We start from the raw sequence: 26,917 nt of genomic DNA, 5'->3' as shown, positions 1-26,917 counted from the left end.
CAAACCTGGTTGGGTGACCAAACCTACGTATTAATATTCTAGTCGTGTCCACGCATGAAAAAAGTATTCAAAACATGATGGGGATGGCTAGTTTGTTCCATATGTGGTCTCCATCTGGCCGTGGTAAATGGGATATATGAACACCAGTAGCATCTTGAGATCCCATTTGATTCTCTTCTTCCATTTCTTCCCTCTAAAAAATGAGTATTATAGCTTAAAGTTGGAACTTTAGTTCAAGTCAAAGATGGTGTGAAAATAAGGGAATAAAAAACTAATGTTTCCTGCATATGGTGTTTCCAATATAAGAGGATGGAAAGAAAAGAAATTCATATAGTATGATTGAAATGGATGATTATGGATCAAAAAGTGAACCTACACTTTTTGGTCCAAAAGCGGACCACAATTTTAGTTCTCTATTTTATGACAGAGTGAGGGAGTGGTTGAAGACCACAATCGCCTACGTTTTGGAGGAAGGTGGATGATTGTACTCCTCCTCTCTGGGAGAATGGAGTGTGGTTATACTCCTTTTTAGGAGGATGGAGTATGTTTGTACCTCTCTTCTTTTGAAAAAAAGGTTGGCTTGTTCTGTTTTAACAGAGCATTTTCTCTGTTGATTGTTGTCAAGAGGGAGTTTATAGAAATCGAATACAATGTCCGTCATAAAGGAATTTATGGTTAGGGGAGCCCCTAACAGATGTGTAGTCTGGTTGGTAATCTGAGTTTTTTTTCCTTGTATTGATTAGTCACAGCTGTAACTTTGGTTTCATTGAATGAAATGAAGTTTATTTTCATCTAAAAAAACAAAAGGAGATTTATCAAAGGCTAGTGAACAATGTTTTTACTTTTTCAAAGGGGAGTGGAGCCCTATTGAGATCAACTTGTGTTTTATAATGAAACATAGTTTGGCTTTGACCCCTAAGTAGTTTCTTGTTTATAGCGTAAGCAACAAAATGAAGATGGTGGAATTGTCTCCTTGTCTTATTTTCTTTATGCAAACAAAAGGAGGATCCAAGAAAGGAATAATATAACATTGAGTTGTATACAACAACACAAACGTTATCAACTAAATATAGTAGCCATCTCCATGCCCTAAGCCACAATACCCATCTCACAAAACTAAAAAATTGCCCCAAAACTCACCTCTCTTGGTACACAAGTAGAACTAATTAAAAGTGCTGACGTGGCAAGCGATTTCTTTTGAACGTCTGCTAGGTTTTCTTCATTTTCAAGTGGGGGAGTGCTGCTTGTGGCCCTCCAGTGACGGCTGGAGGGGTGGGTGCTGATGTGGGTAAGGGAGAGAGTAGGGACGTGGGTTCTAGTGATGGTGGGGGGGGGGGGGGCAATTGTGCATGAGGGGGTGGACGCACGTTCGCTCAGGCCCTTCAACGACCCCTACCCACAGCCAAATTTCGTTTGCCTTTGAGGAAGCCTGAACTGATCAATGGGGCCCTGGGCTTTATCTTCTCGGAGGTGGAGATAGACAGGTGGCGGAAGAATTGAAGTTTGCCTTGGTGCTGAAATTTGTGTCCAAGAGGCCTTATATCAATGTGCTTCATTTGCATATTATCAAGACTTGGGGATTTACGGAAGTACCAATGATCAGTTTCATGGATGGGGTTCATGTGCTGTTGCATCTGGCTAATGAGAAAGACTATCTACATGCGTGGATAAGGGAAGGCAGGATGGTTACAGGCTGCCAATTTCGCTTGTTCAATTGGTCGGTGGAGTTCGATGTGCCTCAATGGTTATTTTTGCTTGGTTTGCCATTACATCTCTACAGTATGGATTGTCGGCAGATTCTGGCTTCTCGGTTTGGTCATTTCCTTGGAACCGACAATGCGACGTTATATCATACTCAGGCCACTAGGGTAAGAATTTGTGTGGAAGTTGACCTCCAAGATGAACCGATGGATGGTTTTCCACTGCTTCTTGGTTAGAAACAGCTTTGGCAATTGGTTACGTATGAGAAGAGCGACTTTTACTGTACGAAATGCTTCCGGCAAGGCCATACAGCAGTTTTTTGTCGAGCTGGTGAGAAATCATGGGCTAAAATCGGTAAGAAGGAAAGGATGTGAGGACTAGGAAAGGAGTGAATGGAGGATCATGTGTGGAAGGAAGTGGGGCGGAAGGAGGCGGGGCGGAAGGAGGCAGTGGGGGCTCTATCTGAGGCCATGGAACAGAGGATTGCTGAAACAGAGGAAGTGGGGACGGATGTGATGGTGAGGAATGAGGGGAAGGAAAGTGAGGGTGGTGAGCAGGTAGAGGAGGACGTACAGATAGAGGAAGGGGAGATACCGTCGTCCGAGGATGTTCCAGTTACTTTAGGGAGGGTGGGGAATGGTGAATCTAGTGAAGTGATGGTGGAACCTAGCAATGAGATGATGGCTCTTGATGTGGTTTCCGAAGCCCCAACTATACCAATGCATCACAATTCGAAGAGTTTAGTTTCCTTTAATATGGAGGCCATGTAGCACCGTGTGGACCAAAGTGATCCGGTTAGAGACAATGCAAGTGAGGAGGAGGACTGTGAGGAGGTAGGGTGTGATGAAGAGATCAGATGCTCACGTGAGGAGTCTCTGTTGAGTGTAAAGGAGACTGGGGAAGACTGCTCGAATCAACCAGTAGAAGGGCCACGGGTCTGTAGTCAAGAGATGGGCACGAGGGGTTATTCATCTGAGAGGTAAGTGAAATATCTTTGTTACAGGGTAAAGAAAAAATGTATGACTCGGACTCAGAGCATCATTTGACATCAAAAAATAAGATGGAGGAAAAAGCATTGAGGAAGTCTCAATGAGTGCATACTCGGGCAAATAAGTTGGATTTATGATTGATACAATTCGTTTTTGGAATATTAGGGGGTTGGGCAGGTCTAGAGGAACGTTGAAAAATTAACAAGGAAGGTTCACGTGGATTTGTTTGCGATTTCAGAGTCGTTCGTTGCTGAGGATCGGATGGTAACATTGGGGCATTTTTTGGGCTTTTATCACTTTATGTCCAATGGATGTCAGGGGGTAAATTGTGGATTTTTTGGAAGGAGGTGAATGTCTTTGAGGAGATCTCTTTGACGACTCAAATGGTAACCGGTTGGTTTACTAAAGATGGCCAGCGATTATTGGTGACTTTTGTTTATGCGAAGTGTTCTTACATGGAAAGAAGAGAGCTATGGAGGAGTTTGGAAGAGCGTCAATTTTCTTATGCACCTTGGTTGGTTCTTGGGGATTTTAATATAATTTGAATAGACGCAGAAAGAATTGGAGGAAATCCAAGGCCTCTTGTATTTATGGCGGATTTTAACGACTGCATACATCACTGTAGACTTCTGGATTTATTAGGCACTAGACAGTGCATGTTGTGGTGCAATGGCCATGAAGGGGCGTCGCGCAGCTGGGCGAAGCTTGATAGAGCCCTTATTAATACTACTTTTTCAAAATTATTTGGTTCGGCACACTTTAAATATCTAAGTCGGAAGTCTTCTAATCATTATCCTATGGTCGTATATGTGAATCGACCTTTTTTGAGGTATGGTCTGGCCCCACTCCGTTTCCAAAACATGTGGTGCTCGCATGATAATTTTTTTTGTGTGTGAAAGACGCCTGGTGTAGGAATGATTTGGGGTGGGGTCTTTCAAAACTGGCTGTGCGACTAAAACGCACCAAGATTGCTTTACGTGCGTGGAATATAATAAATGTATTTGTGAGGGTGGATGCGTATATTCAGGCCCTTGCGGAGTGGTTGGATATCCTGGACAATAATTTACAATTATGCTATTCAGTGGAAGAAGAAGATGATTTTCTGGCTACAAAACTAGAGTTACAGGTGTGGGAAAAGAGAGAAGCATCTCGCCTGAGGCAACTTACAAAAAGAAAAATGGTTAGTTGAGGGAGACCAAAACTCCAAGTTCTTTCATTTAGTTTTCAACTAGAGAAGTAGAAGGGAGCGCATAGAGAGAATGGTGCTATCCGATGGGAGGATTCTAGATAGCGTGGAATTGGTACATGAAGGGGCCACAAATTTCTTCCAGCAGCTTCTTCAGGAGACATCGATTACTGAGCCTTGTGATCTCTCAGCGTTAATCACACGGCAACTTTCAGAGGTTGATAATAACCTTTTGTGTGCAAGACCGAATGAAGAGGAAGTTATTCTCTATTCCAGAGGACAGCAGCCCGGGGCCCGATGGCTTCGGTTTGGGATTCTATAAGGCTTGCTGGGAAATAATAAAGGATGACCTCGTTGAAGCGGCGAAAGATTTTTTTCAGGGTACTCCTCTTTCCAGGTTCTATTCTTCCTTGTTTATGGTTTTACTTTCAAAGGTGGATAATCCTTCTAGCTTTGAGAAATTCCTGCCAATCAGTTTGTGCTCGGTGGCGTATAAAATATTTTCAAAGATTATTGCTTTCAGACTCACTAATGATATTGTTGTGAAGTTGGTATCGCATGAGCAAGGTGCTTTTATCCCGGGACATAGTATTTTCGAAAATATTACGTTGGCACAGGAAATGGTTCATTCTTTGCACAAGAAGGGGATGGGAGGCAACGCGATGGTTAAATTGGATATGGCTAAGGCCTATGACAGGGTTAACTAGACTTTCCTCTTGAAGGTGTTGAAGGCTTTTGGTTTCTCAGAGCATTTCTGCATGCTTATAAAAAATTGTGTGAAGGCCCCGTGGTTTTCGGTAATGATGAATGGCACTTTTAAAAGTTTTTTCCAATCGGCGAGGGGCCTATGCCAAGGAGATCCCCTCTCTCCCGTTCTATTTATTCTTATGGAGGAGACCCTGACAAGGTTACTTTGGAGGAATTTTGAGGATGCTCACATCGGTAAATTTTACCATCCTATCGGGGCCCCCCTAGTCTCTCATCTTTTATATGCAAATGGCGTCCTTATTTTTGCAAACGGTGGGAAGAAATCGATAAAGAATTTGGTGAGGGTTTTTGAGACATATGAGAAGTGGTCAGGTCAGAAAATTAGTAAGCAGAAATCAACAATATTCTTGTCTAAACATATCTCCTAAGCTCGTAAAAGAGGTTTATTGAGAAGCATAGTCTTCTCAAAAGGCAAGTTTCCAATGACATACTTGGGTGCGCCGTTGATTTCAAGTAAATTGACATCCCGAATGATTAAGCCGTTAGTGGACAAAGTTAGATCAAAAATTGCGAGGTGGAAATTCAAATTGCTCTCGCAAGGTGGTAGATTGGTGCTGATTCGAAACGTCTTTTTGAGCTTGGCCATTCACTTGATGTCTATTATTAAATTTCTGTAGGGTACCACCTACTGTATTAATTCGCTGTGGGCAAATTTTTGGTGGGGCGAAGTGGAAGGAAAAAAGAAAGTTCATTGGCGTTCTTGGGAGAGAGTATGTAAACCATTTTTGGAAGGGGGTTTGGGTGTCCGAGATTTAAAGGAAGTCCAAAAATCGGTCCACATGAAACTTGCTTTCAGATTTCTCACCTCAAAAAGTTTATGGGCAGATTTTTTTAGGGCCAAATATTGTAGACATATCTAAGTGGTTGACCGGAAGGAGAAACTGAATGACTCAAGATTTTGGAGAGCAATGATGGAATGCATTCCGGAAGTCATGGAGAATGTGAAAATCATGGTGCGTGGTGGAAACTCTTCATTTTGGTTTGATAGATGGCTTACATCTGGGTTGCTTTCGGTGAGTTCAAACGATATTATGAATAAACGGCTATGTATCTGAGATTGCTGGCTAGATAACAACTGGAATTCTGAATTATTGTTAGAGCTTGTGGGAGCTAAAAAAACTACGGAAATTCTGAATAATGTTTTGGCTGGAAAAAGAGGGGAAGATGTTTGCATTTGGAAGCCTGCCCTTGATGGCAATTTCTCAACAAAAACAGCATGGGAGGTAATAAGAAGAAGAGGTGAAATGCTGGAGTGGAATGACTGGTTTTGGCACCCGTTACTGCCAAAAAGAATTTCTATTTGCTTATGGAAAGTTTGGTTTAAATGCTTGGCTGTAGATGATAGAATTAAGGCCAAAGGAAAACAAATGGCTTCGGCATGTGATTGTTGTGTGTAGAGGGGGCAGGAAACCATCGACCATATTTTCTATTCAGGAGAAGTTGCTGCAGATATCTGGCGTAGCGTGCTATTGGGAATTCCATTTCACCGTGTCATGCCTTGGAAGAATAGAATAATTAGTTGGTTCTCATTTGCAAGGAAATCTACTATTAAGGGAATTTTAATTGGTGTAATGCCATGTGTGCTAACATGGTGTTTATGGAAGAGGAGATGCAAAGCTAGAAGGGAGGGGGTGAAACAGAACGCCGAGCAGGTTTGAAGGCAAATCAGGTACTGGGTTTGTGCAATAGCCGAGTCCTCAAGGCCTCTACGTAAATTCTATCTGTCTGATATGGAGATAGTGCACGAGTTACAACTTCCTCTCTGTTCGTTGTGCACAAGACCTGGTAAGTTAATTTTGTGGGTCAAGCCCCCTTCTGGCTGGGTAAAGCTTAATTGTGATGGTAGTTGTCAGGAAAATCCCAAAAATTCTGGTGGTGGAGGAATTATTTGAGATTGCTGGGGCAAGGTGATAGCTGCCTTTTCTAACTATTTCGGGCATGGTACGAATAATACTGCGGAATTAAAAGCAATTTTGGAGGGACTTCGTTTGTGCAAACGACTTCGATATTTGAAGGTAATAATTGAAAGTGACTCACACATTGTCGTGAAGTGGCTTCAGAAAGGTTCTTGCTCCTTATGGTATCTTTGGGATTTTTGGGAGGATTTATTGGTGAAGATGGAAGGGATGGATTTCAGGGTGCTTCATCTATATCGGGAAGGGAATAGTGCGGCTCACTTTCTTGCTCGAGAGGGAGAGATGGGGAAGACTGTGATTTATGAAGAGAGTAATAATCTACCCTTGTATCTTAAGGGAATTATTCGGTTGAATAGGTGGGGATTACCATCTTTCCGTAAATAGGCTTGTGTAGAGAGGTTTTCTTTTGTTTTTTTGAGATGTTTTTCAGGAGTGGTTCGTTGGTTTTGTTTGGTTTTTGGGGTGTTTTTGTTTGGTATTCCTCCGCCAGAAGTGTTGATTTTTTAACAAATTTGGGTTGGGACCGCGCCGTGAGTGGTTACCGGTTATTTTGAAACAAAAAAGAAAAAGAGTAGAATTAATTAATACAAAAGGAAAAATAGTAGTGGAGTTATCTACGAAGTTGGGCAAAGGGGTGGCGAAACAGAGCTCAACTACACTTCAACAGGAATTGGAGACCATAGGGGGTTGGGCAGAGGGAGGAGTGAACACGAGGCAGCACTGGGCAGGCCAAGGAGTGAACGACGGAGCAACCCCGAATAGAGGGAGGGGGGTTGCGGGGTGGAGCTGGGCAGAGGGAGGGGCGATGCTGGGTGCTAGTGCTACAAATTCGAAACGCCCTTTCTTTTCCTCTATACGATATTGTTTCAGTATTAAAAAAACAAAAAAGAAAGCGACAAAATCCACAACAAATGTGTGGTGTGGGGGCTACTCTTATACATTGCAAAGCTCGTTTGAGAAGAGCGCGTTACCCTACTCTTACACCCTTCCAGTATAAATAGAAAAAAAAAAAAATCAACTAAGAACCATGGACTCTCCTTGTAAACAGTTATTGACTTCATTATTCCTTCTCTCTCTCCTTCTCCAAAAATTTGTTTCCGAAGATACCATAACGCCGGACAAGCCTCTTAAAGACGGTGTCATCCTCGTCTCCAACCGAGAAACGTTTGCACTTGGGTTTTTCAGCCCTGCCAATTCCAGCCGTCGCTACGTCGGGATTTGGTATAACAAAGTTCCAGTAAAAACGGTTGTTTGGGTCGCTAACAGAGACGATCCTCTCGACGACACCGCCGGTATCCTCTCCATCGACGGTCATGGAAATCTCGTCCTCACCGAGACAAACCGAAGCTTCCCTATCTGGTCTACTAAGGTTTCTGTTGTCTCCGCGAACCATTCCATGGCTCGGCTCTTGGACACCGGGAACCTCGTTTTGGCTCATCCAGAAACCCAGAGCCCTATATGGCAGAGTTTTGACTTTCCGACCGACACTTGGCTTCCGGTTATGAATTTCGGGCTTGACCGCCGGACTGGATTGAACAGGATCCTGACATCTTGGAAGTCCAAAAATGACCCTGGAACCGGTAACTGCACCTTTGAGATTGATCCTACCGGGCGTCCGCAACTGTTCTTATACGAGGGTGGGGTTGCTTTGTGGCGGGGCGGACCTTGGACCGGCCAAAGATGGAGCGGCGTACCTGAGATGACACGGATTTACATCTTAAAGGCCAGCTACGTGGATAATCCAGATGAGATCACCATTCGATACGATGTCACTGCTCCTAATGTTTTCACTAGACTGGTGGTGGAGGAACCCGGGATCGTGAAGCGGTCTACTTGGCACAAGACCAGCTGGGTCATGTTTTGGTCTGCCCCGAATGAGACTTGCGATAACTACAAAAATGCGGTCCAAATAGTTACTGTGACCCGTATAACCCAGAAATGTTCGAGTGCACGTGCTTGCCCGGGTTTGAACCCTATAACACCAGCGATTGGTACCGGAGAGACTGGTCCAGCGGCTGCGTGAGGAACCCAGGAGTGTCCAGGTGCAAGAGCGGGGAAGGGTTCGTGACGCTGGCACATGTGAAGGTGCCGGATACCTCGTTAGCACGTGTGGACATGAGTCTGTCGTTAGAAGAGTGCAAGCAAGCGTGCTTGAAGAATTGTTCTTGTATGGCATACACTAGCGCAAACGAGACAAAGGGAGGGATTGGGTGCCTGACATGGCACGGGAGCCTGGTGGACACGAGAGTTTATTCCAGTGGAGGACAAGAATTATATCTACGCGTGGATGCAGCTACATTAGGTACTTCAGTTTTATTACTTCTTTTAAAGATCGAGTTTTCAGTGAAGATACAGGTTCATGAAGAACTTAAAAAGATTGACTTTTCTACTCTTTTTTTTTTTTTACTTAGCTCAATATGCAAAGGAAAATGGTCTTCTCCATAATAAGGGGATGCTGGCTACTCTTGTGGTTTCTGTTGCAGTAATATTGTTGCTTATTGCGGCTTCCATCGTGTATTGGTTCATAGTGAGGAAGAGAAAGGGTAAGTAAAACATACTTTTTAAAGCGGTTTATTCATTTCAAATATTTGTTTATTCTTAAGGCAGGTGAACAAATCATGCAGCCATGGCACTGAAAAGGGATTGTTCCAACTCAGGGCATCTAATTTCTTTGAAACAGGCTGGCACCATTTGAAAAAATTTGTTGAGGAATAAATCTCACATGCTTGTGGATTGGACATGTTTATAAACAATGAGCAACCTTCTCTTTTTGAACCGGTTTTCTAAGAAAATTAGATCCATGAATTTTTTTCATAGTATTAGAGCCTACCACGGGACAAATGGAGGCCCACACTACTTATCCCTTGATAAAGACTAGGAAAAATACTAGCTTGCATGTAAGGGAAAATGTTAAGGAATAAATCTCACATTACCTGTAGATAAGGTCTTGTGCATATTTATAAGCAATGAGCAACACTCTCTCTTTGAACCTGTTTTCGAAGAGAGTTAGGTCATGAATTTCTTCAAAAATCCACTTTCTTATAATAGGCCGTAATTATTTTCAAAGGGCTTGTACGAGATTTATACGCTCTAAATCTTTCTATTTATTTTATAATCTGTTCTTTTCCTCGGTTTGATTCCTTTATTTTAGTGTCTTTCTTCAGTCAATTTCATTCTGTCGTGGCCATTGTCAAGGAATTCATAATTGCATTAAATATTGCACTTTGAAAACTTTAAATTACCGCATTTAAAAGACAAAGAAAGTAAACTTTTAGCGTTACCTCGGCTGCAGCAACCTTTGAAGATTCTTCAACTAGAAGGGAACTTGATGGACGTACGAGAAATTCAGATTTACAATTCTTTGACCTAAGTAGGATAGTTGCAGCCACGGAGAACTTCTCTATTTCTAACAAGCTAGGAGAAGGTGGTTTTGGATCAGTGTATAAGGTAATTAATCTCCCTAAAATTCAATTCATGTGTGCAATGCATCAGTAATTCTATTGATCTGAATGTTTAAAATTGAAATTGGTATTTGCTTTTAGGGTTGCTTATACGATGGAAAGGAAATAGCAGTGAAAAGACTATCAAAGTACTCTGGACAAGGCATAGAAGAGTTCAAGAATGAAGTTGCAATCATTGCTAAACTTCAACATAGGAACCTTGTAAGGATTCTTGGTTATTGCGTTCAGGGAGAAGAAAAGATGTTAATCTATGAGTACTTGCCAAACAAAAGCTTGGACACTTTCATTTTTGGTATGTCTTCTTTTCACCTAAGCTTCTTCTTCTGGTGTACAACATCCCTACCGAAGCAAATATATACTCTATGATCTGATCTCTTCATTCAGATGAAACAAAACGGTCATTGTTGGATTGGGAAAAATGCTTCGAGATTGTTTGTGGTATTGCTCGAGGAATCTTATATCTTCATCAGGACTCAAGATTAAGGATTATCCATAGAGATCTAAAGGCCAGCAATGTTCTGCTTGACAATGCAATGCATCCGAAAATTGCAGATTTTGGTATGGCAAGAATTGTTGGAGGGGAGTCAGGAGACCAAATTGAAGCAAATACAAATCGGGTTGTTGGAACATAGTAAGTGTGTTACAAATTAAGGATATAATAATTATACAAACCAAATTGGTTTTTAAGCAAAACATTAAGCATCTATTTTTAGTTTTCTGATAATTTCATTACGTTGTTTCAGTGGTTATATGTCTCCGGAGTATGCAATGCAAGGGGTATTTTCTGTGAAGTCAGATGTGTATAGCTTTGGGGTTTTGTTGCTGGAGATTATTACTGGCAAAAGGAACAATACATCTTATCATGATGATCCCTCCTCAAACTTGATTGGACATGTGAGTACACGTTTATGCAAATAATATGCCTTATATTATTTAAACCCAAACATACAAACATGATATTTAATTGTAGGTTTGGAAGTTATGGAACAAAGGCAAAGCCATGGAAATAGTTGATTCATCACTGGGTGACAAAATCCCTGATAATGAAGCTGCAAGGTGCATTCAAATTGGGCTTTTGTGCGTGCAAGAATATGCAAAAGATCGGCCAAACATGTCAACAGTTGTTGCAATGTTAGGTAGTGACACACCTCTTCCTTCTCCACAACAACCTGCATTTGTTTTGAAGAGTGGTAGCTATCCAAAAGACACATCAACTAGCGAAGGAGCCAATATTTCTATCAATGAAGTAACAATTACTTTGCTTCATGGTCGTTAAAGTCGAATTCTATTCGATCGGTGCAATGTACTGATATGAAGTTAAGTGTTAGTAGGGTTTGTTTTTCAAAGAAGAAAATGTAAGCCAATAAAAAAAGAAAGAGAGACAATCTCTTATCTTCAAAAGTCGTGCTTATCCATCTATATATATGCTGTACTCATAATTTAATAATGTGACTTTGTATGGTATGCTAAATTTATTTTGTGGAAAAAAACTTTTACAAACTAATGTATTTCTTCAAGTCACATCAATTTAGAAGACTATTTTTATGAGCTCCATTTGCAAATAAAGTATTTATATTCACTTATTATTTTTACTTGCCTCTGACTTGTTTTGGTTCATCTCATCTATTGAATTTGACTATTGTTTGATCATGTGTTATGTGGCGGGAGAAGCAATGGTTGAAACTGAAGTACAGCGGCAAAGGAACGATTTTGAAGTGAAATGGGGAGTTTTGTTTTAAGAAAACAGGGCATTTAATTAGCAGAGTCAATATCTGTAGTGTTGTACTTTTAATAAAATGATGTGTTTACTAATTTCTTTAAACGCTGCGTTATGTGTAGTATATAAGGGAAGTGTATCGGGCTATTGTAGATCATCTTGGAGAATTTCTTAGTAATTGAGCTACATTATTGTATATTTTATACATTTAAAAACTAATATATTTTTAATTATTTTATTATTTTATTATTGGTTTTAGACGAAAAAATGGTTAATAGGCATAACTTGTTGCTCGTCTCTCTTCTTTCGCCTTTCGCTTTTATTTCTCCAGTTTATTTTAATTCTAGTTTGTTTAATTTGATGTCATTTATTTTTCTTGCACTTTTAAGCTTTCATTTAAATTCCTGCATGTTTAATTTGACATCATTTATTTTACTTGCTTTTAAATTTCTGCTTATTTAATTTGATGTCGTTTACTTTTCTTCGCTACACTCAAAAATTCAAAAATATTAATTTAGTTCATGACTAGTATATTTTTCATTTCAATTGCACTCTTCCATTCATTGTATATATCACAATTTTTATTTTCACTTTGTGAATATTTTCACTATTTTATACGGGTTTTATTTTAAGCAACATTTTCTTATAGAAACAATTTAAGAATTTTATTCCTAATTATTACACAACATCTCCCTGCACTTGAGAGAGCATTTGTGCTACTTAATTTTGAGCGAGTCACTTAGTTTTATATGGAGGTTAGATCTTGCCTTGAATAAAATCCCGCTCTTTCAAGAATTACATAAGTAATTCTTGTTTCCATCTTCATTATTGTTTGATTATTGAGTTGTGCCTTAACAGTGGTATTAGAGTGGACGATTCTCTCATGGCAGAAGGGATGAGGTCATTAGCTTTGAAGAATAATAAATAAAGCAAACAACGATAGTAAGAACTAACCCAGAGGTAGCTTGAGGGCCAGCAACAAACAATTCAGATTCTTTCTTATAGGTTAGATCGAATGCATGACGTGATTTGTACTCTTGTTGAACATCATAGAGTTTTTCCTTCTGGTGTTGTTAGTTAAGATCAGCGGGGAATAACCCAGGAAGAAAGATTTGCCTTATCTAGGGGTAATTTTATCAAACATTCACTATGCAAATCCTTGGAAATAACTTTCTAAAGGATTTTACAGGCTTACAAATTTCAAAGAAATTTTATTTTATTTTAATACAACAGCCTAGAAGGAGTTGCCACTAATAAGACAGCGGTCCTCCTGACCGGCCAGGTACAACGTAGCCTTTGGTTGTCGTACCCCGAGGGGCAAAGCGCTTTCTTCCCTCCACCTTTTTATTTTTATAGTTTTTTCAATCTTTTAAGTCAAAGTCTAATTATTTGTTTTCAATGTACTTCTTTCATTTTCTTGATTTTAGTTAATCTTTTATCAATATATTTTATTTTCAAGGATTATTATACTTTTTTACGTACTGTTCCTTTTTTTTTTTCCTTCTTTTCTTTCAAAAATAAATAAATAAATTTTGGTTTAGCACATTGGAACTTCAGTATTTTAACTTAAAAAATACAGCTTGTGGGGGTTTGAGTTATTTTTTTGAGCTGGATCTAATATATATTGAAATTATCTTAAACTCAAATTCGCATTAATTACAGTACTCCATCACAAAAGGAAGCCTTCTAGAATTTGTTGGTTCTTAAGGTACCACAGATATAAATTTATATGAAATTCACACAATTAATGTAGAGGAGCTGATTTTTCGTTATTCAATAACAGATGATCCGTTGCACTCTTTTGGTGGAAATTAGAAGCGTTCCAGCATTTTTCAAGACGGGAAAAAAAATAACCATACCAAAAGAATTACTTTGAGATCAGCTAGTACAAAACCACCACAAATGTCAAGCAGCCGCAGATCATGTTGTCTAGTTTTGCAACTGAGGGCTCAAAATTTGTACATCCACATATTCCAAGATATATTAATTGTAGCCAATATGGTCTGGTTTTGAAAATTGAAAGTTTAGAACCATGCAATGAGCCCAACCACTCTTGGATAGAATGCAACCGAAAGAAACACTCTTGTAACTTATGTATTTGAAAAAGTTGAATTGTTTATTATATTTTGTATGAAAATTTAAAAAAATTATAGTGATCAAATGAAATAAAATGGGGACTAAGTCTCAAGCTGCAAATGCTGTCAAGTTTGGCCAATTTAGTTTTTTCTAGGAGGTAAAGCTTGACAATTGAAGGCGTCAAAATGTGTTTATATCCACATATTTAGTTGTAGTCTATATGGACGGTATCTTTGAAAAAGTGTTACTCTTCCAGAAGCAAGCACTTACACAAATATAAATCCAAGAAAAGCTTGAAGATAAGAAGCTAGCAATGGATTTGTAACGCTCCGATCCTGGCATAAAAATGCCTGCATTCTTGGAAACGAGAGGCATTAGAAAAGTTATGAAGCTTGTTCGAGAAACAAAGTTGCTCGAACTCTTTTTATTGTTAGCTTGCTTTTGTCTAGAGCTTGGCACTGCCACATACACCATCACTACAACCAAGTTCATCAATGATGCTGAAACCCTAATCTCCAGCAATGGCGACTTCGAATTGGGATTTTTTAGCCCTGCAAATTCTACCTATCGCTATGTTGGGATATGGTATGCTAAATTTTTTGCGTCCAGCATCATATGGGTTGCTAACAGAAATAAGCCCCTCAACAGTTTGTCGGGAATTCTAACCATATCTGAAGACGAAAATCTAGTAGTGTTAGATGAACAAAAGAAGATTATTTGGTCATCGAATATAATGGATTCTGTTTTCAATTCAGGTGCCCAACTTTCAGATTCTGGTAACCTTGTCTTGCAGTAAAACAAAAACAAGACAATCAAGTGGGAAAGCTTCCAACATCCTACAGATACATTTGTGCCAAAGATGAAACTTAGTACTAATGTAAGAACACGCAAGAAAGTGCAGGGAACCTCTTGGACCAACCAGTCTGACCCATCCATAGGAACCTTCTCTGCTGGTGTTGACATTTTTAATCTTCCTGAAATATCCATTTGGAATGGTAGTAGCCGATATTGGCGTACTGGTCCATGGAATAGTTGGGTCTTTATAGGAATACCTGCCATGGATTCTGTATTTCTTGATGGATTTAGACTTACAGATGATGAAGAAGGAACATTATTCGATCTTACTTTTGCCTTTCTGAATGAGTCTGTATTATATAATTTTTTATTGAATGCGCAGGGAAATATAGAGCAAAAGATTTCATATAACGGTGGTAATTGGGAGGTCGGGTGGTCAGCTTTGGAGACCGAATGTGATGTTTACGTAAAGTGCAGGGAATATGGAATCTGTAACTCAAAGAGTTCACCTATTTGCAACTGCTTAGTGGGGTTTGAGCCGAAGAATATAGAAGAATGGAATAGAGGAAACTGGAGTAGTGGATGTGATGACCTGCTTTTACGTGTATTTTCACTGAAGGGTTGTTTTTAATTTAATTAATATATTAGTTTATTTATTTTAAATTAGTGTGTTTTAATTGGTTTTTAATTTATTTGAGGTGGTGTTTAATTTATTTTAGTTGTTTTACGGTTTTTAATATCGTTTTCGGCGGATCTGTTTTTGGTTACCAGAGTGAGGATTGGACCTCATTTCTTTTCTTTTCTCTTTTTCTTTTCCCTTTTTTTTTTTTCTTTCTTTTTCTTTCTTTTTCCTTCTTTTTCTTCCTTTTCTTTTTCTTTCTTCTTCCTCCTCTCCCGCATACGCAGCAGATCCTTTTTTTTTTCCTTCTGTCGCCGCCTGTTTGTCAGCCCCGTTCTCTGCCTTCCAGCCACCTTTTAGTGCACCGTCACCACCATTCTCTTCTCCTTCTACCAGAGATCATCTACACCAATTTTTGGAGCCATCGGACCAGCCGTTAGCCTTCGAGAGCCGCCGAAAGTTGCTGCACCTGCTCTATTTTTGCCCCTGTCGCCGGTTACTTTTGCAGCCCAGAACCGCCGCTCGCCGGTGGCGTGGCCTACACCACCCACCCAATTTTCTTCCCCTCTCACCGGTGAACATCCCCACAAAGTTTCACCTCCATCCGAGCCACCGTTAGCCGCCACGAGCTCCTCCAAGCCATACGGTTTTTCGATCTTTTCATAGCTTCTTCCCCTACCTCTTGCCGACCTAAACCACCTATTTTCGGCCTCGATCCGTTGCCGGAGCAGCTCCCACGAGCTCAACTCCGTTCAGCCCCTTTTTGGCCTTCGACCGCCATTTCCACCACCACCCACAGCCAAAACTCATTTCCCTTAGCTTCATAAATATCTCAAGGCCATTCCCTATCAATCCCAAGCCTTGGTTTGTCCTCGTTCAAAAAGTGGGTATTTTACAACCCACGGCCACAGTGAATTTTCACTGTTACATTACTTTCCTTCCGCTATTTGCAACGCCGCAAGTTTTCTAAAAATACCGTATAGCGCTGTAAGTATTTTCCAAACCCTAATTTTAGATTTAAATATATTTTACTCTTTCAATAAATTATTGTTGTTGGTTGGCTGATTCCGGACTGAGTCCGAGGAGTTCGGGGGTTGGATGGATTGAGGACGGAGTGCTTGGTTTTGGTTGTTTGTGATTGCTTGATTTTATTTGACCACGAGGTGTGAGTTGCATTTTGGGTATATGTGCATTTTATTTATTTGAGAAAATCTCGTTTTATTGGCGTAAATGGTTTTTGGGTGCGTGTGTTACACGAGCCCAAGCTGGGATGGGTTATTATCTCGGTGGAGCTCCTCTGGTCACTCGGGAGTGGATAAAATTGAGTGACATCCCCTGCGACGACCGGATCGCACGATACGGTAACGCTGTCGTGTCGACTCTGTGGTCCCTAGAGTGGCGGGGACTAGAGGATGGCCTGGCCAGGTATGCGCGGGGCGCGAGTCTGGGCATCGCTCGTTTAGGTGTCACATGCGTAGTCGTTACCTACGGTGTGGCACAGAGCCAGGGTGTGCGGGTGATCCCTAGGGGAGATCATGGTGCATGCATAATCGGATTGTTTTTATGGTTTTCGGATGTGGGCCATTTTCTGGAAAAATGACGATGTTGGTTTTCGAGGCTTTTGATCTATTTTCTGGGAAAATGACGATGTTGGTTTTCGAGACTTTTGATCCATTTTCTGGGAAAATGGTGGTTTGGGCCATTATCTGGGATAATGGCGAGACTTGGTTTTAAGGATATGTTTTTGTGGGCCAAATGGGTTTTTGGTGTGCGTGTATAAAAATCATATTTTATGGCGCATATGCACTGGGTTTTATTTCATGCATTTTGTTTGAGTTTTATATGTTTTTATCTAGTGGTGTTTGGAGTTTACTTACCTGTGGCACCATTTTTGGTACCGTAGATTTTGGTGCAGAGATCGAGGATGAGGAGGAGGAGGCTGAGCCCGAGGATGCGGCTCCGCCGAGGTGCTGATGTCATGTTTTGTATTTAGTTTAAAATTATATTTGGGTCTTGTAATATTTATTTATGTATATTTTGAATAGCTTTGTATTAAACAAGAAAAATTCTGGTACTTAGTTATTGACTTGCTTTTCGTTGCGTATTTCTCGTGCACATTCGTCGCTTTTTCACACACTTGGCACACGTCGATAGGATGATGACCCGTGATGTCATCATCCGGACGTCTCGATTTTTCCGTGTTCGTGCATGGGGATTTGGGGGCGTCATAGGTGGTATCAGAGCGATTTGGCTCTGGGTAAAACCACATGTCCCGTAGGTAGTACCAGAATGCTTTTAAAGTTGTGTTTTAAAATTTATGTTAAGTAAAGTTATTTAAATTGTTTTATTTGTTTTATTTGTTTGAACTTGTTTGTTTGTTTTTATTTATTTAGTTATGTTTTTGCAAATTGGTTTCTTTTGTTTTGTGTGATGTGGTGTTGGTCTTTGGTTCTGTTTTTGTTTGTTGTTGGTTTTATTTGTTTTTGTTTTCTGAAAGGGGGTCAAAGGTTGTGGTGGCAGGAAAATGGGGAGGCCAAAGAAATCTACTCAGGAGCCACGGGACAATACATCAAGAGATGACTCCATAGCCCAAGCCATACGACAGATGACGGAGTTTATGCAGCAAAATTTTAGGCCACAACAGACAGGGCCTTGGCCACAACCAGGGGGACCTTGGCCACAACAAGGGGGTCCCTGGCCGCCACAAGGAGGGCCTTGTCCTCAACAAGAAGGACTTTGGCCGCAACAAGGAGGTCCTTGGCCATATCAGGGAGGGCCTTGGCTTTACCCGGGAGGATCTAGCAGCATGGTGCAAGCCGGATGCACCTATGAGCACTTTCTGGCGCATAGGACCCCACACTTCACTGGAGAAGAGGACCCGCTTCAAGCTGGAAAGTGGATCAAGGATCTGGAAAGAACTTTTGAGGTGTGTGGTTGCACCGAGGCGCAACAGGTACTCTACGCCAGCTATCTGTTGCAAGGCACTGCTTTTGATTGGTGGGATACTAAGAGGGTGATGCTAGAAGTAGAGTTGGGTTCATTCGCCGCTGTAACCTGGCAACGCTTCAAGAAAGAATTTAATGACCGCTTCTTTCCCGCATCGGTAAGGAAGCAAAAGGTAAGAGAGTTCTCAAATTTGGTTCAAGGAGGCATGACAGTGGAACAGTACGCCCGAAGGTTTATAGAACTTGGGCGATTTACTCCCCACCTTATCGCCATAGAGGAGATGCGAGCTGATCGTTTTCAGGAGGGACTACGCCTTGATATACGCCGTATGGTGGTCAGCCATCGGATATCCACTTTTCAGGAATTAGTGGATGTGGCCACCCTTGTGGAGCGAGAAAATAATCTGAGTATGGGCTCCCCTCCGGGTCATAAGAGGCGGAGTTTTTCTGGTGAAGGAAGCAGCTCGGGTTCGCCTCAGAAATTTGTTCAGCGGACCGGAACTCGACCGCAAGCATCCTCAGGTGTTCGCATGGGAGGACGTGTGCCTGTTTGCGGAATTTGTAATAGAGCCCATGTGGGTGAGTGCCCTTCTGGTGGGGCTCGATGTTATAATTGTGGCCAGCAGGGTCACTTTGCCCGAGAATGTCCAAGAACAGCTCAAGGAAGCCGTGGAGGTAGACGCAGTGGAAGAACAAATCCAAGGCAAGCAGTGCAAGCCCGGGTTTATGCTGTCACACCCGAAGATCTGGATGATGAGGCGCCAGCGACCCATGATGCTGGAGTAATTATAGGTATGGATTAATTTGATTCTATGTTGGATTTAATTTTGGTGTATTTGGTTTCTTCTTTGTTTTTTTTTTTGGATTTCATGGGTTGTGTGTTTGGTTCAGGGAGAGTCCGTTTGTATGAGTTTTATGCTTGCACTTTGTTTGATTCCGATGCTTCACAATCATTTGTATCTTCCACGTTTGCGCGGATGTATAATTTAGTCATGGAACCTTTGCCAAAGTCATTGGTGGTGGCTTTACCCGATGGTGAAATGGTATGGTGCTCCAAGGTTGCGTTGGGATGCCCGTTAAATTTTGATGGAAGGTTCTTGGATGCTGATTTGGTTGTGTTTAAGCTGTTGGGTTTTGATATCATTCTCGGGATGGATTGGCTATACCGATATTCTGCGAGTATTAATTGCAGAAGTCGGGTAATTACCTTTCAGCTTCCAGATGGTGATTGTCTGGAATTTGCAGGGAGTAAGTTAAAAGAAAAACCGGTAATTATATCGGCAATTCAAGCAAGAAGAGAGATTGCATGGGGAGTGGATGCATTCTTAGTTCAGATGGTGTCCACGCCGTCTGAGGAGAAGTCTTTGGTAGACATTCCAGTTGTGGAAGAATTTCCCGATGTGTTTGTGGATGACTTGCCCGGACTACCCCCTGTTCGGGAAATGGAGTTTGTTATAGACTTGGAACCTGGAGCGGCTCCTGTACATAAAGCTCCTTATCGCATGGCACCGGCTGAATTAAAAGAGCTGAAGACTCAGTTGTAAGAGCTGGTAGATAAGGGATTTATTCAGCCTAGTACTTCGCCATGGGGTGCGCCAGTGTTGTTCGTTAAAAAGAAAGATGGAACCCTCCGTATGTGCAAAGATTATCGGGAATTAAACAAGGTGACCATCAAAAATAAATATCCTCTCTCGCGGATCGACGATTTATTTGATCAGCTTCAAGGAGCAGCCGTGTTGTCGAAGATTGATTTGAGGTCGGGATACTACCAGCTGAGGATCAGAGACAAGGATGTGCCTAAAACTGCTTTCAGGTCAAGGTACGGGCATTATGAATTTAAGGTGATGCCGTTTGGGTTGGCTAATGCCCCTGCCGCTTTCATGGATTTGATGAATCAAGTATTTCGACCTTATCTGGATTCCTTTGTGGTAGTGTTTATTGACGATATTCTGATTTATTCCCGAGATGTTGAAGAACATGTGTATCATCTTCGTCTGGTACTTGGGAAATTGAGAGAACACCAGCTATATGCCAAGCTTAGCAAGTGTGAGTTCTGGCTGGAGGAAGTCAGATTTCTTGGGCATGTGATTTCCCGAGACGGAGTGGCTATTGATCCTAGTAAGGTGGAAGCCATTTTGTCATGGCCGCGTCCGACTACAGTGCGTGAGATCCAGAGTTTCTTGGGGCTTGCTGGTTATTACTGAAGATTTGTGAAGGGATTTGCTCGCCTATCCGGACCTCTCACAGCTCTGACTCGGAAGAATACAGAATTTGTTTGGTCAGATAAGTGTGAGAGAAGCTTCCAAGAATTAAAAAACAGGTTGACGACGGCACCAGTGTTAGCGCTTCCAGAACCGCATAAGCCATTCGTAGTCTTTAGTGATGCGTCTAAGTTTGGTTTGGGTTGTGTCCTTATGCAGCAAGGAAGGGTTGTTGCCTATGCATCTCGTCAGCTAAAGGACCATGAGAAGAATTATCCGACGCACGATTTAGAGTTGGCTGCGATTGTTTTTGCACTCAAGATCTGGCGGCACTTCTTGTATGGGGAAGCTTGCGAGGTGTACACTGATCACAAGAGCTTGAAGCATTTGTTTTCCAAGAAAAATCTGAACATGAGGCAGAGGCGATGGCTAGAGCTAATCAGTGACTACCAGTGTGAGATCAAATACCATCCGGGGAAGGCTAATATAGTTGCTGATGCTTTGAGCCGAAAATCGCACTTGGAAGATGAAGCTGAGCCATCGGAATTGAATTCGTTGCTTTGTGGGATGAGAAGGCTCCTTATTGAGAGTTCGCAGCAAGAAGAGATTTTATCTTCAGTTCTTGATATTCGGGTAACTGATTTTGAAGAATTGAAGACTCTTCAAAGGAAGGATCCAAAGCTGCTGAATATCAGAAAAAGAGTCAGAAAATCTCGAAGGCCGTTGCATTATAGCATGGATAAAGATGGGATACTTCGGTTCCGAGATCGCAGAGTGGTCCCCAAGGATTCGGAATTCAAGGAGCGGATCATGGCAGAAGCTCATGCGGCCCCTTATTCAGTTCATCTCGACAGTACAAAGATGTATCGGGACTTGAAGAAAAATTATTGGTGGGATGGAATGAAGAGGGATATTGCCTTATATGTTGAGAAATGTCACACATGCCGTCAAGTGAAGGCCGAGCATCAAAGACCCGCTGGTATGCTCCAACCCCTCCCTATTCCTGAGTGGAAATGGGATGACATCACGATGGATTTTGTAGTGGGTTTGCCGAGAACGCCTAGTGGGAAAAATTCTGTTTGGGTGATTGTTGACCGGTTAACGAAGAGTGCTCATTTCCTGCCTGTTAATAACACCGACTCCTTGGGTAAGTTGTCACGCTTGTACGTGAAAGAAATAGTGCGGCTGCACGGCATACCAAAGAGTATAGTATCGGATCGAGACCCAAGGTTCACGTCGCAGTTCTGGAAGAGTTTGCAGGCAGCTTTGGGTACTAAGTTGAAGTTCAGTACTGCTTACCACCCACAGACAGACGGCCAATCAGAACGCACCATTCAGACCCTTGAAGACATGTTGCGAGCGTGTGTCATGGAATTTCAAGGGAGTTGGGAAAACCATTTGCCACTCATAGAGTTTGCATATAATAACAGCTTCCATGCGACCATTCAGATGGCCCCCTATGAAGCTCTTTATGGGAGGAAGTGCAGATCGCCCTTGTGTTGGGATGAAGTCGGGGAGAATAAGATTATTGGACCCGAAATAATTGAAGAGATGCAAAGCCAAGTCCGGATCATCAGAGATAAAATGGCGGCAGCTCAGAGTCGCCAGAAAAGCTACGCTGATACCAGGAGGAGAGAGTTATCTTTTGAAGTTGGTGATTGGGTTTATCTCAAAGTCTCCCCCATGAGAGGTGTTAAGCGTTTTGGTAAGAAGAGGAAACTGGATCCGAGGTATGTCGGCCCTTTTCAGATTCTGGAGAAGGTAGGGTCCGTCGCCTATAGAGTTGCTTTGTCAGAGTATTTTGGGGATATTCATGATGTCTTCCACGTATCGTCCTTGAAGAAGAGCTTTGGACAGCAAGAGCCACGCTTCGTCGACCCAGAGGGTATTTAGTTGCAACCGGATCTCACTTATGAGGTTGTTCCGTTGCAGATCATAGATTGGATGGAGCAACAGTTGAGGTCCAAAACGATACCTTTGGTTAAGGTGGCATGGGGAGATCCGTTAGCTCAAGACTTCTCTTGGGAGCGAGTAGCGGACATGAGGGAACAATACCCGTACTTGTTTGTGTAATGAAGGTACGTATCTTAATCTTGGTCACAGATGGTTTATGTGATTTTATGTGGCTTGATTTAAGTTAGTAGTTGATCTTGCAAATTTCGAGGACGAAATTTGTTTTAAGGGAGGAGGATGTGATGACCCGCTTTTACGTGTATTTTCACTGAAGGGTTGTTTTTAATTTAATTAATATATTAGTTTATTTATTTTAAATTAATGTGTTTTAATTGGTTTTTAATTTATTTGAGGTGGTGTTTAATTTATTTTAGTCGTTTTACGGTTTTTAATATCGTTTTCGGTGGATCTGTTTTTGGTTACTAGAGTGAGGATTGGACCTCATTTCTTTTCCTTTCTCTTTTTCTTTTTCCTTTTTATTTTCTTTCTTTTTCTTTCTTTTTCCTTCTTTTTCTTCCTTTTCTTTTTCTTTCTTCTTCCTCCTCTCCGGCGTACGCAGCAGCCCCTTTTTTTTTTTTCCTTCCGTCGCTGCCTGTTTGTCAGCCCCGTTCTCCGCCGTCCGCCCACCTTTTAGTGCACCGTCACCACCATTCTCTTCCCCTTCCACCAGAGATCATCTCCACCAATTTTCAGAGCCATCGGACCAGCCGTTAGCCTTCGAGAGCCGCCGGAAGTCGCGGCACCTGCTCTGTTTTTGCCCCTGTCGCCGGTTGCTTTAGTAGCCCAGAACCGCCGCTCGCAGGCGGCGTGGCCTACACCACCCACCCATTTTTCTTCCCTATCACCGGTGAACATCTCCACCAAGTTTAACCTCCATCCGAGCCACCGTTAGCCGCCACGAGCTCTTCCAAGCCATACGGTTTTTCACCGTTTCCGGCGCCGTCGGACTACCTCCGGCCCCCATCTTTTCACAGCTTCTTCCCCTACCTCTTGCCAACCTAAACCACCTATTTCTGGCCTCGATCCGTTGCCGGAGCAGCTCCCACGAGCTCAACTCCGTTCAGCCCCTTTTTGGCCTTCGACCTCCATTTCCACCATCACCCACGGCCAAAACTCATTTCCCTTAGCTTCATAAATATCTCAAGGCCATTCCCTATCAATCCCGAGCCTTGGTTTGTTGTCGTTCAAAAAGTGGGTATTTTACAACCCACGGCCACAATGAATTTTCACTGTTACGTTGCTTTCCTTCCGCTGTTTGCAACGCCGCAAGCTTTCTAAAAATACCGTATAGCGCTGTAAGTATTTTTCAAACCCTACTTTTAGATTTAAATATATTTTGCTATTTCAATAAATTATTGTTGTTGGTTGGCTGATTCCGGACTGAGTCCGAGGAGTTCGGGGGTCGGATGGATTGAGGACGGAGTGTTTGGTTTTGGTTGTTTGTGATTGCTTTATTTTATTTGAGCCATGAGGTGTGAGTTGCATTTTGGGTATATGTGCATTTTATTTATTTGAGAAAATCTCGTTTTATTGGCGTAAATGGTTTTTGGGTGCGTGTGTTACACGAGCCCAAGCTGGGATGGGTTATTATCTCGGTGGAGCTCCTCTGGTCACTCGGGAGTGGATAAAACTAAGTGACATCCCTTGGATCGTCGCAGGGCGATGACCGGATCGCACGATACGGTAACGCTGTCGTGTCGACTCCGTGGTCCCTAGAGTGGCGGGGACTAGAGGATGGCCTGGCCAGGTACGCGCGGGGCGTGAGTCTGGGCATCGCTCGTTTAGGTGTCACATGCGTAGTCGTTACCTACAGTGTGGCACAGAGCCAGGGTGTGTGGGTGATCCCTAGGGGAGATCATGGTGCATGCATAACCGGATTGTTTTTATGGTTTTCGGATGTGGGCCATTTTCTGGGAAAATGGCGATGTTGGTTTTCGAGGCTTTTGATCCATTTTCTGGGAAATTGGTGGTTTGGGCCATTATCTGGGATAATGGCGAGACTTGGTTTTAAGGATATGTTTTTGTGGGCCAAATGAGTTTTTGGCGTGCGTGTATAAAAATCATATTTTATGGCGCATATGCATTGGGTTTTATTTCATGCATATTGTTTGAGTTTTATATGTTTTTATCTAGTGGTGTTTGGAGTTTACTTACCTGCAGCACCATTCTTGGTACCGTAGATTTTGGTGCAAGGATCGAGGATGTGGAGGAGGAGGCTGAGCCCGAGGATGCGGCTCCGCCGGGGTGCTGATGTCATGTTTTGTATTTAGTTTAAAATTATATTTGGGTCTTGTAATATTTATTTATGTATGTTTTGAATAGCTTTGTATTAAACAAGAAAAATTCTGGTACTTAGTTATTGACTTGTTTTTCGTTGCGTATTTCTCGTGCACATTCGTCGCTTTTTCACACACTTGGCACACGTCGATAGGATGATGACCCGTGATGTCATCATCCGGACGTCTCGATTTTCCCGTGTTCGTGCGTGGGGATTTGGGGGCGTCACAGTGGATGTGTGAGAAGGAGACCCTTGCAGTGTGAGGAAGTAACCAATGAAGGTGAAGAAGGCAAGAAGGATGTGTTTTTGAAATTGAAGATGATGAAAGTGCCATACTTTGTAGATCGGTCATCTACTTTAGAAGATGAATGTCGAGACCAATGTTTAAAGAATTGTTGTATAGCTTACGCATATGATGCTGGCATTGGTTGTATGTCATGGAGTAGAGACTTAATTGACTCACAAGAATTCTCTATTGGCGGAGTAGATCTTTATGTTTGTTCGGCCGATTCAGAACTTGGTGGACTGTTTTTATTTTCTTTCAAATTTATATTATGATTTAATTCATTCATTATTGTGTTGTCAACTTGCCTAGTTACTTTATTTATTTCTTTACTTTTATGGGTACTAGGTCATGTCTAAGAACAAAGTCCCTATTAATCCCAAAAGTGCATGGATTCTCACTAAGGAGTTTCCTGCATGTATATCTTGAATAATTTAAAAGAAATTAGCTCGCCCAATCCAATAATCCTAGAACTTGTTTGCTTCCAAGAGAATTAGAATTATAGACTTGGAGAGAGTATACGATCAAAACTAAAATTTTTACTAGATGTGCCAACCCTAGGCCAGGGGAATTTTTAGAAAACAAATAAAATTTGTATTTCATCCCAAACCCACATCACCCATTTAATCCTTGAAAATTTGTTTAATAAGAAAAAAAGAAGAAAGAAATAGCAGTTATTCTAATTTCTATGTCTTGTTTTAGATGAATTAGTTTGATGTTTTTTTTTCCTGACTTACAGATAGAAAAGTTGTTAATGTGAAGGTAGTCATAGCAATTACAATGCCCATTGGAATGTTATTTGTTGCCATCTACAATTTCTCATCATGGCGGTGTATAGGGAGGCTCATTAGTAGATGCAATGCTGGAGTGAGGCATACCAGGCAACCACTTATCATTCCATATGTCAATACTACTCCCGTTCCCTACTCTCCATGCCAGACCTGATCTCAGAAGGGACACCCCCGAAAATACACTTTTCCATGCATAGGAGGGGTTACTTCCTATTTTTGCATCAAGTATATCAGAATTTTGGAAATATTTCTCTTTTAAAACTCGAGAGACCAAGGCTGGATGGGTCTTGGATCATCTTCCAGCACTGCTTTGCTAGGATAGCTAAATTAAAGCTTCTGAAGTCTTTGAAACCTAGCCCTCCCAAGTCTTTTGAGGAGCTAAGTTGGTCCCAAGGCACCCATTGGATCTTCAAATGGTCTTCATTGTAACCCCACCAAAATTTTCTAAGAAGTTGGTTGAGTTTTTGTGATATAGAGAGAGGTAAGAGGAAGATATTCCTAGAATATGTGGGTATCGCTTGGAGGACAGCTTTGAGGAGAATTTCCTTTCCTGTAGTTGAGAGTTGTTTTGTGTTCTAGTTTACAACTCTTGCCCATGTTCTGTCAATGAGAGCATGGAATGCGGCTACTTTACCTCTTCCTATCATGGCAGGCAGTCTGAGATATTTTTCCATTGTGCTGATAGCCTTTATATTTGCAAGTTGGAGGAGTTTTGACTATGTCTCTCGGCTTGTGTTCTTACTGAATAACAGGGAGGATTTTTCTTTGTTGATGACCTGACCTGACGCATTTTCGTAGTGTTTTAGGAAGGTCAAAACTTCTGAGAGTTCACTTGGAGACGCTTGGCAAAAGAGTAGGCTATCGTCAACAAAGAATAAGTGGCTGACTTTGGTAGGGCCCCTACCAATCGGTACACTTGTAAGGATTCCACTTGTCTCTGCTTTATCCAGCAAAGCAGTCCAGGCCTCTGCACACATTATAAAGATGTAGGGAGACAACGGATCCCCTTGTCTAATGCCTCTGGTTGGCTTAAACTGTTGTTGTGGCTCCCCCATTAACGATGATGGAATAAATAACTGAGGTGATGCAGTTTTGTACTATCGAAACCCACTAATGAGGGAAGCCTAGCTTGGTCATTACGGCCTCCACAAACCTCCACTCTACTCTATCGTACGCTTTGCTCATGTCCATTTTTAGAGCCATGAAACCTCTTTTTCCTTTCATGCGTGTCGACATGG

The 26,917-nt window shown here is 41.8% G+C and overlaps 1 protein-coding gene and 1 pseudogene across 1 annotated transcript; both read left to right on the top strand.

Moving 5' to 3' along the window:
- Positions 1-7,466: 7,466 nt before the first annotated feature.
- Positions 7,467-11,575, top strand: LOC122276039 (annotated as a pseudogene).
- Positions 11,576-14,673: 3,098 nt separating this feature from the next.
- On the top strand, positions 14,674-26,395 carry LOC122276945 (G-type lectin S-receptor-like serine/threonine-protein kinase At1g11330). Its single transcript, XM_043086831.1, has 3 exons — positions 14,674-14,880; positions 14,992-15,100; positions 26,259-26,395. Exons 1-3 carry the CDS (start codon positions 14,674-14,676, stop codon positions 26,393-26,395), a joined length of 453 nt encoding a protein of 150 aa, XP_042942765.1.
- Positions 26,396-26,917: the final 522 nt, after the last annotated feature.

This window comes from Carya illinoinensis, chromosome 9, assembly GCF_018687715.1.
Source record: "Carya illinoinensis cultivar Pawnee chromosome 9, C.illinoinensisPawnee_v1, whole genome shotgun sequence".
Classification (NCBI taxonomy): domain Eukaryota; kingdom Viridiplantae; phylum Streptophyta; class Magnoliopsida; order Fagales; family Juglandaceae; genus Carya; species Carya illinoinensis.
Note: the sequence above shows the minus strand (reverse complement) of the source record. Positions and strands in the feature narration are given on the sequence as shown.

What these genes read in the sequence shown, in the direction of transcription:
- LOC122276945 (XM_043086831.1), top strand. Translation starts at nt 14,674, where the DNA reads ATGAAACTTAGTACTAATGTAAGAACACGCAAGAAAGTGCAGGGAACC. An exon ending in GAATACCTGCCATGGATTCT is followed by an intron (nt 14,881 to 14,991) that starts GTATTTCTTGAT and finishes TTGAATGCGCAG; the next exon opens with GGAAATATAGAGCAAAAGAT. An exon ending in GTGCAGGGAATATGGAATCT is followed by an intron (nt 15,101 to 26,258) that starts GTAACTCAAAGA and finishes TTTGTGTTCTAG; the next exon opens with TTTACAACTCTTGCCCATGT.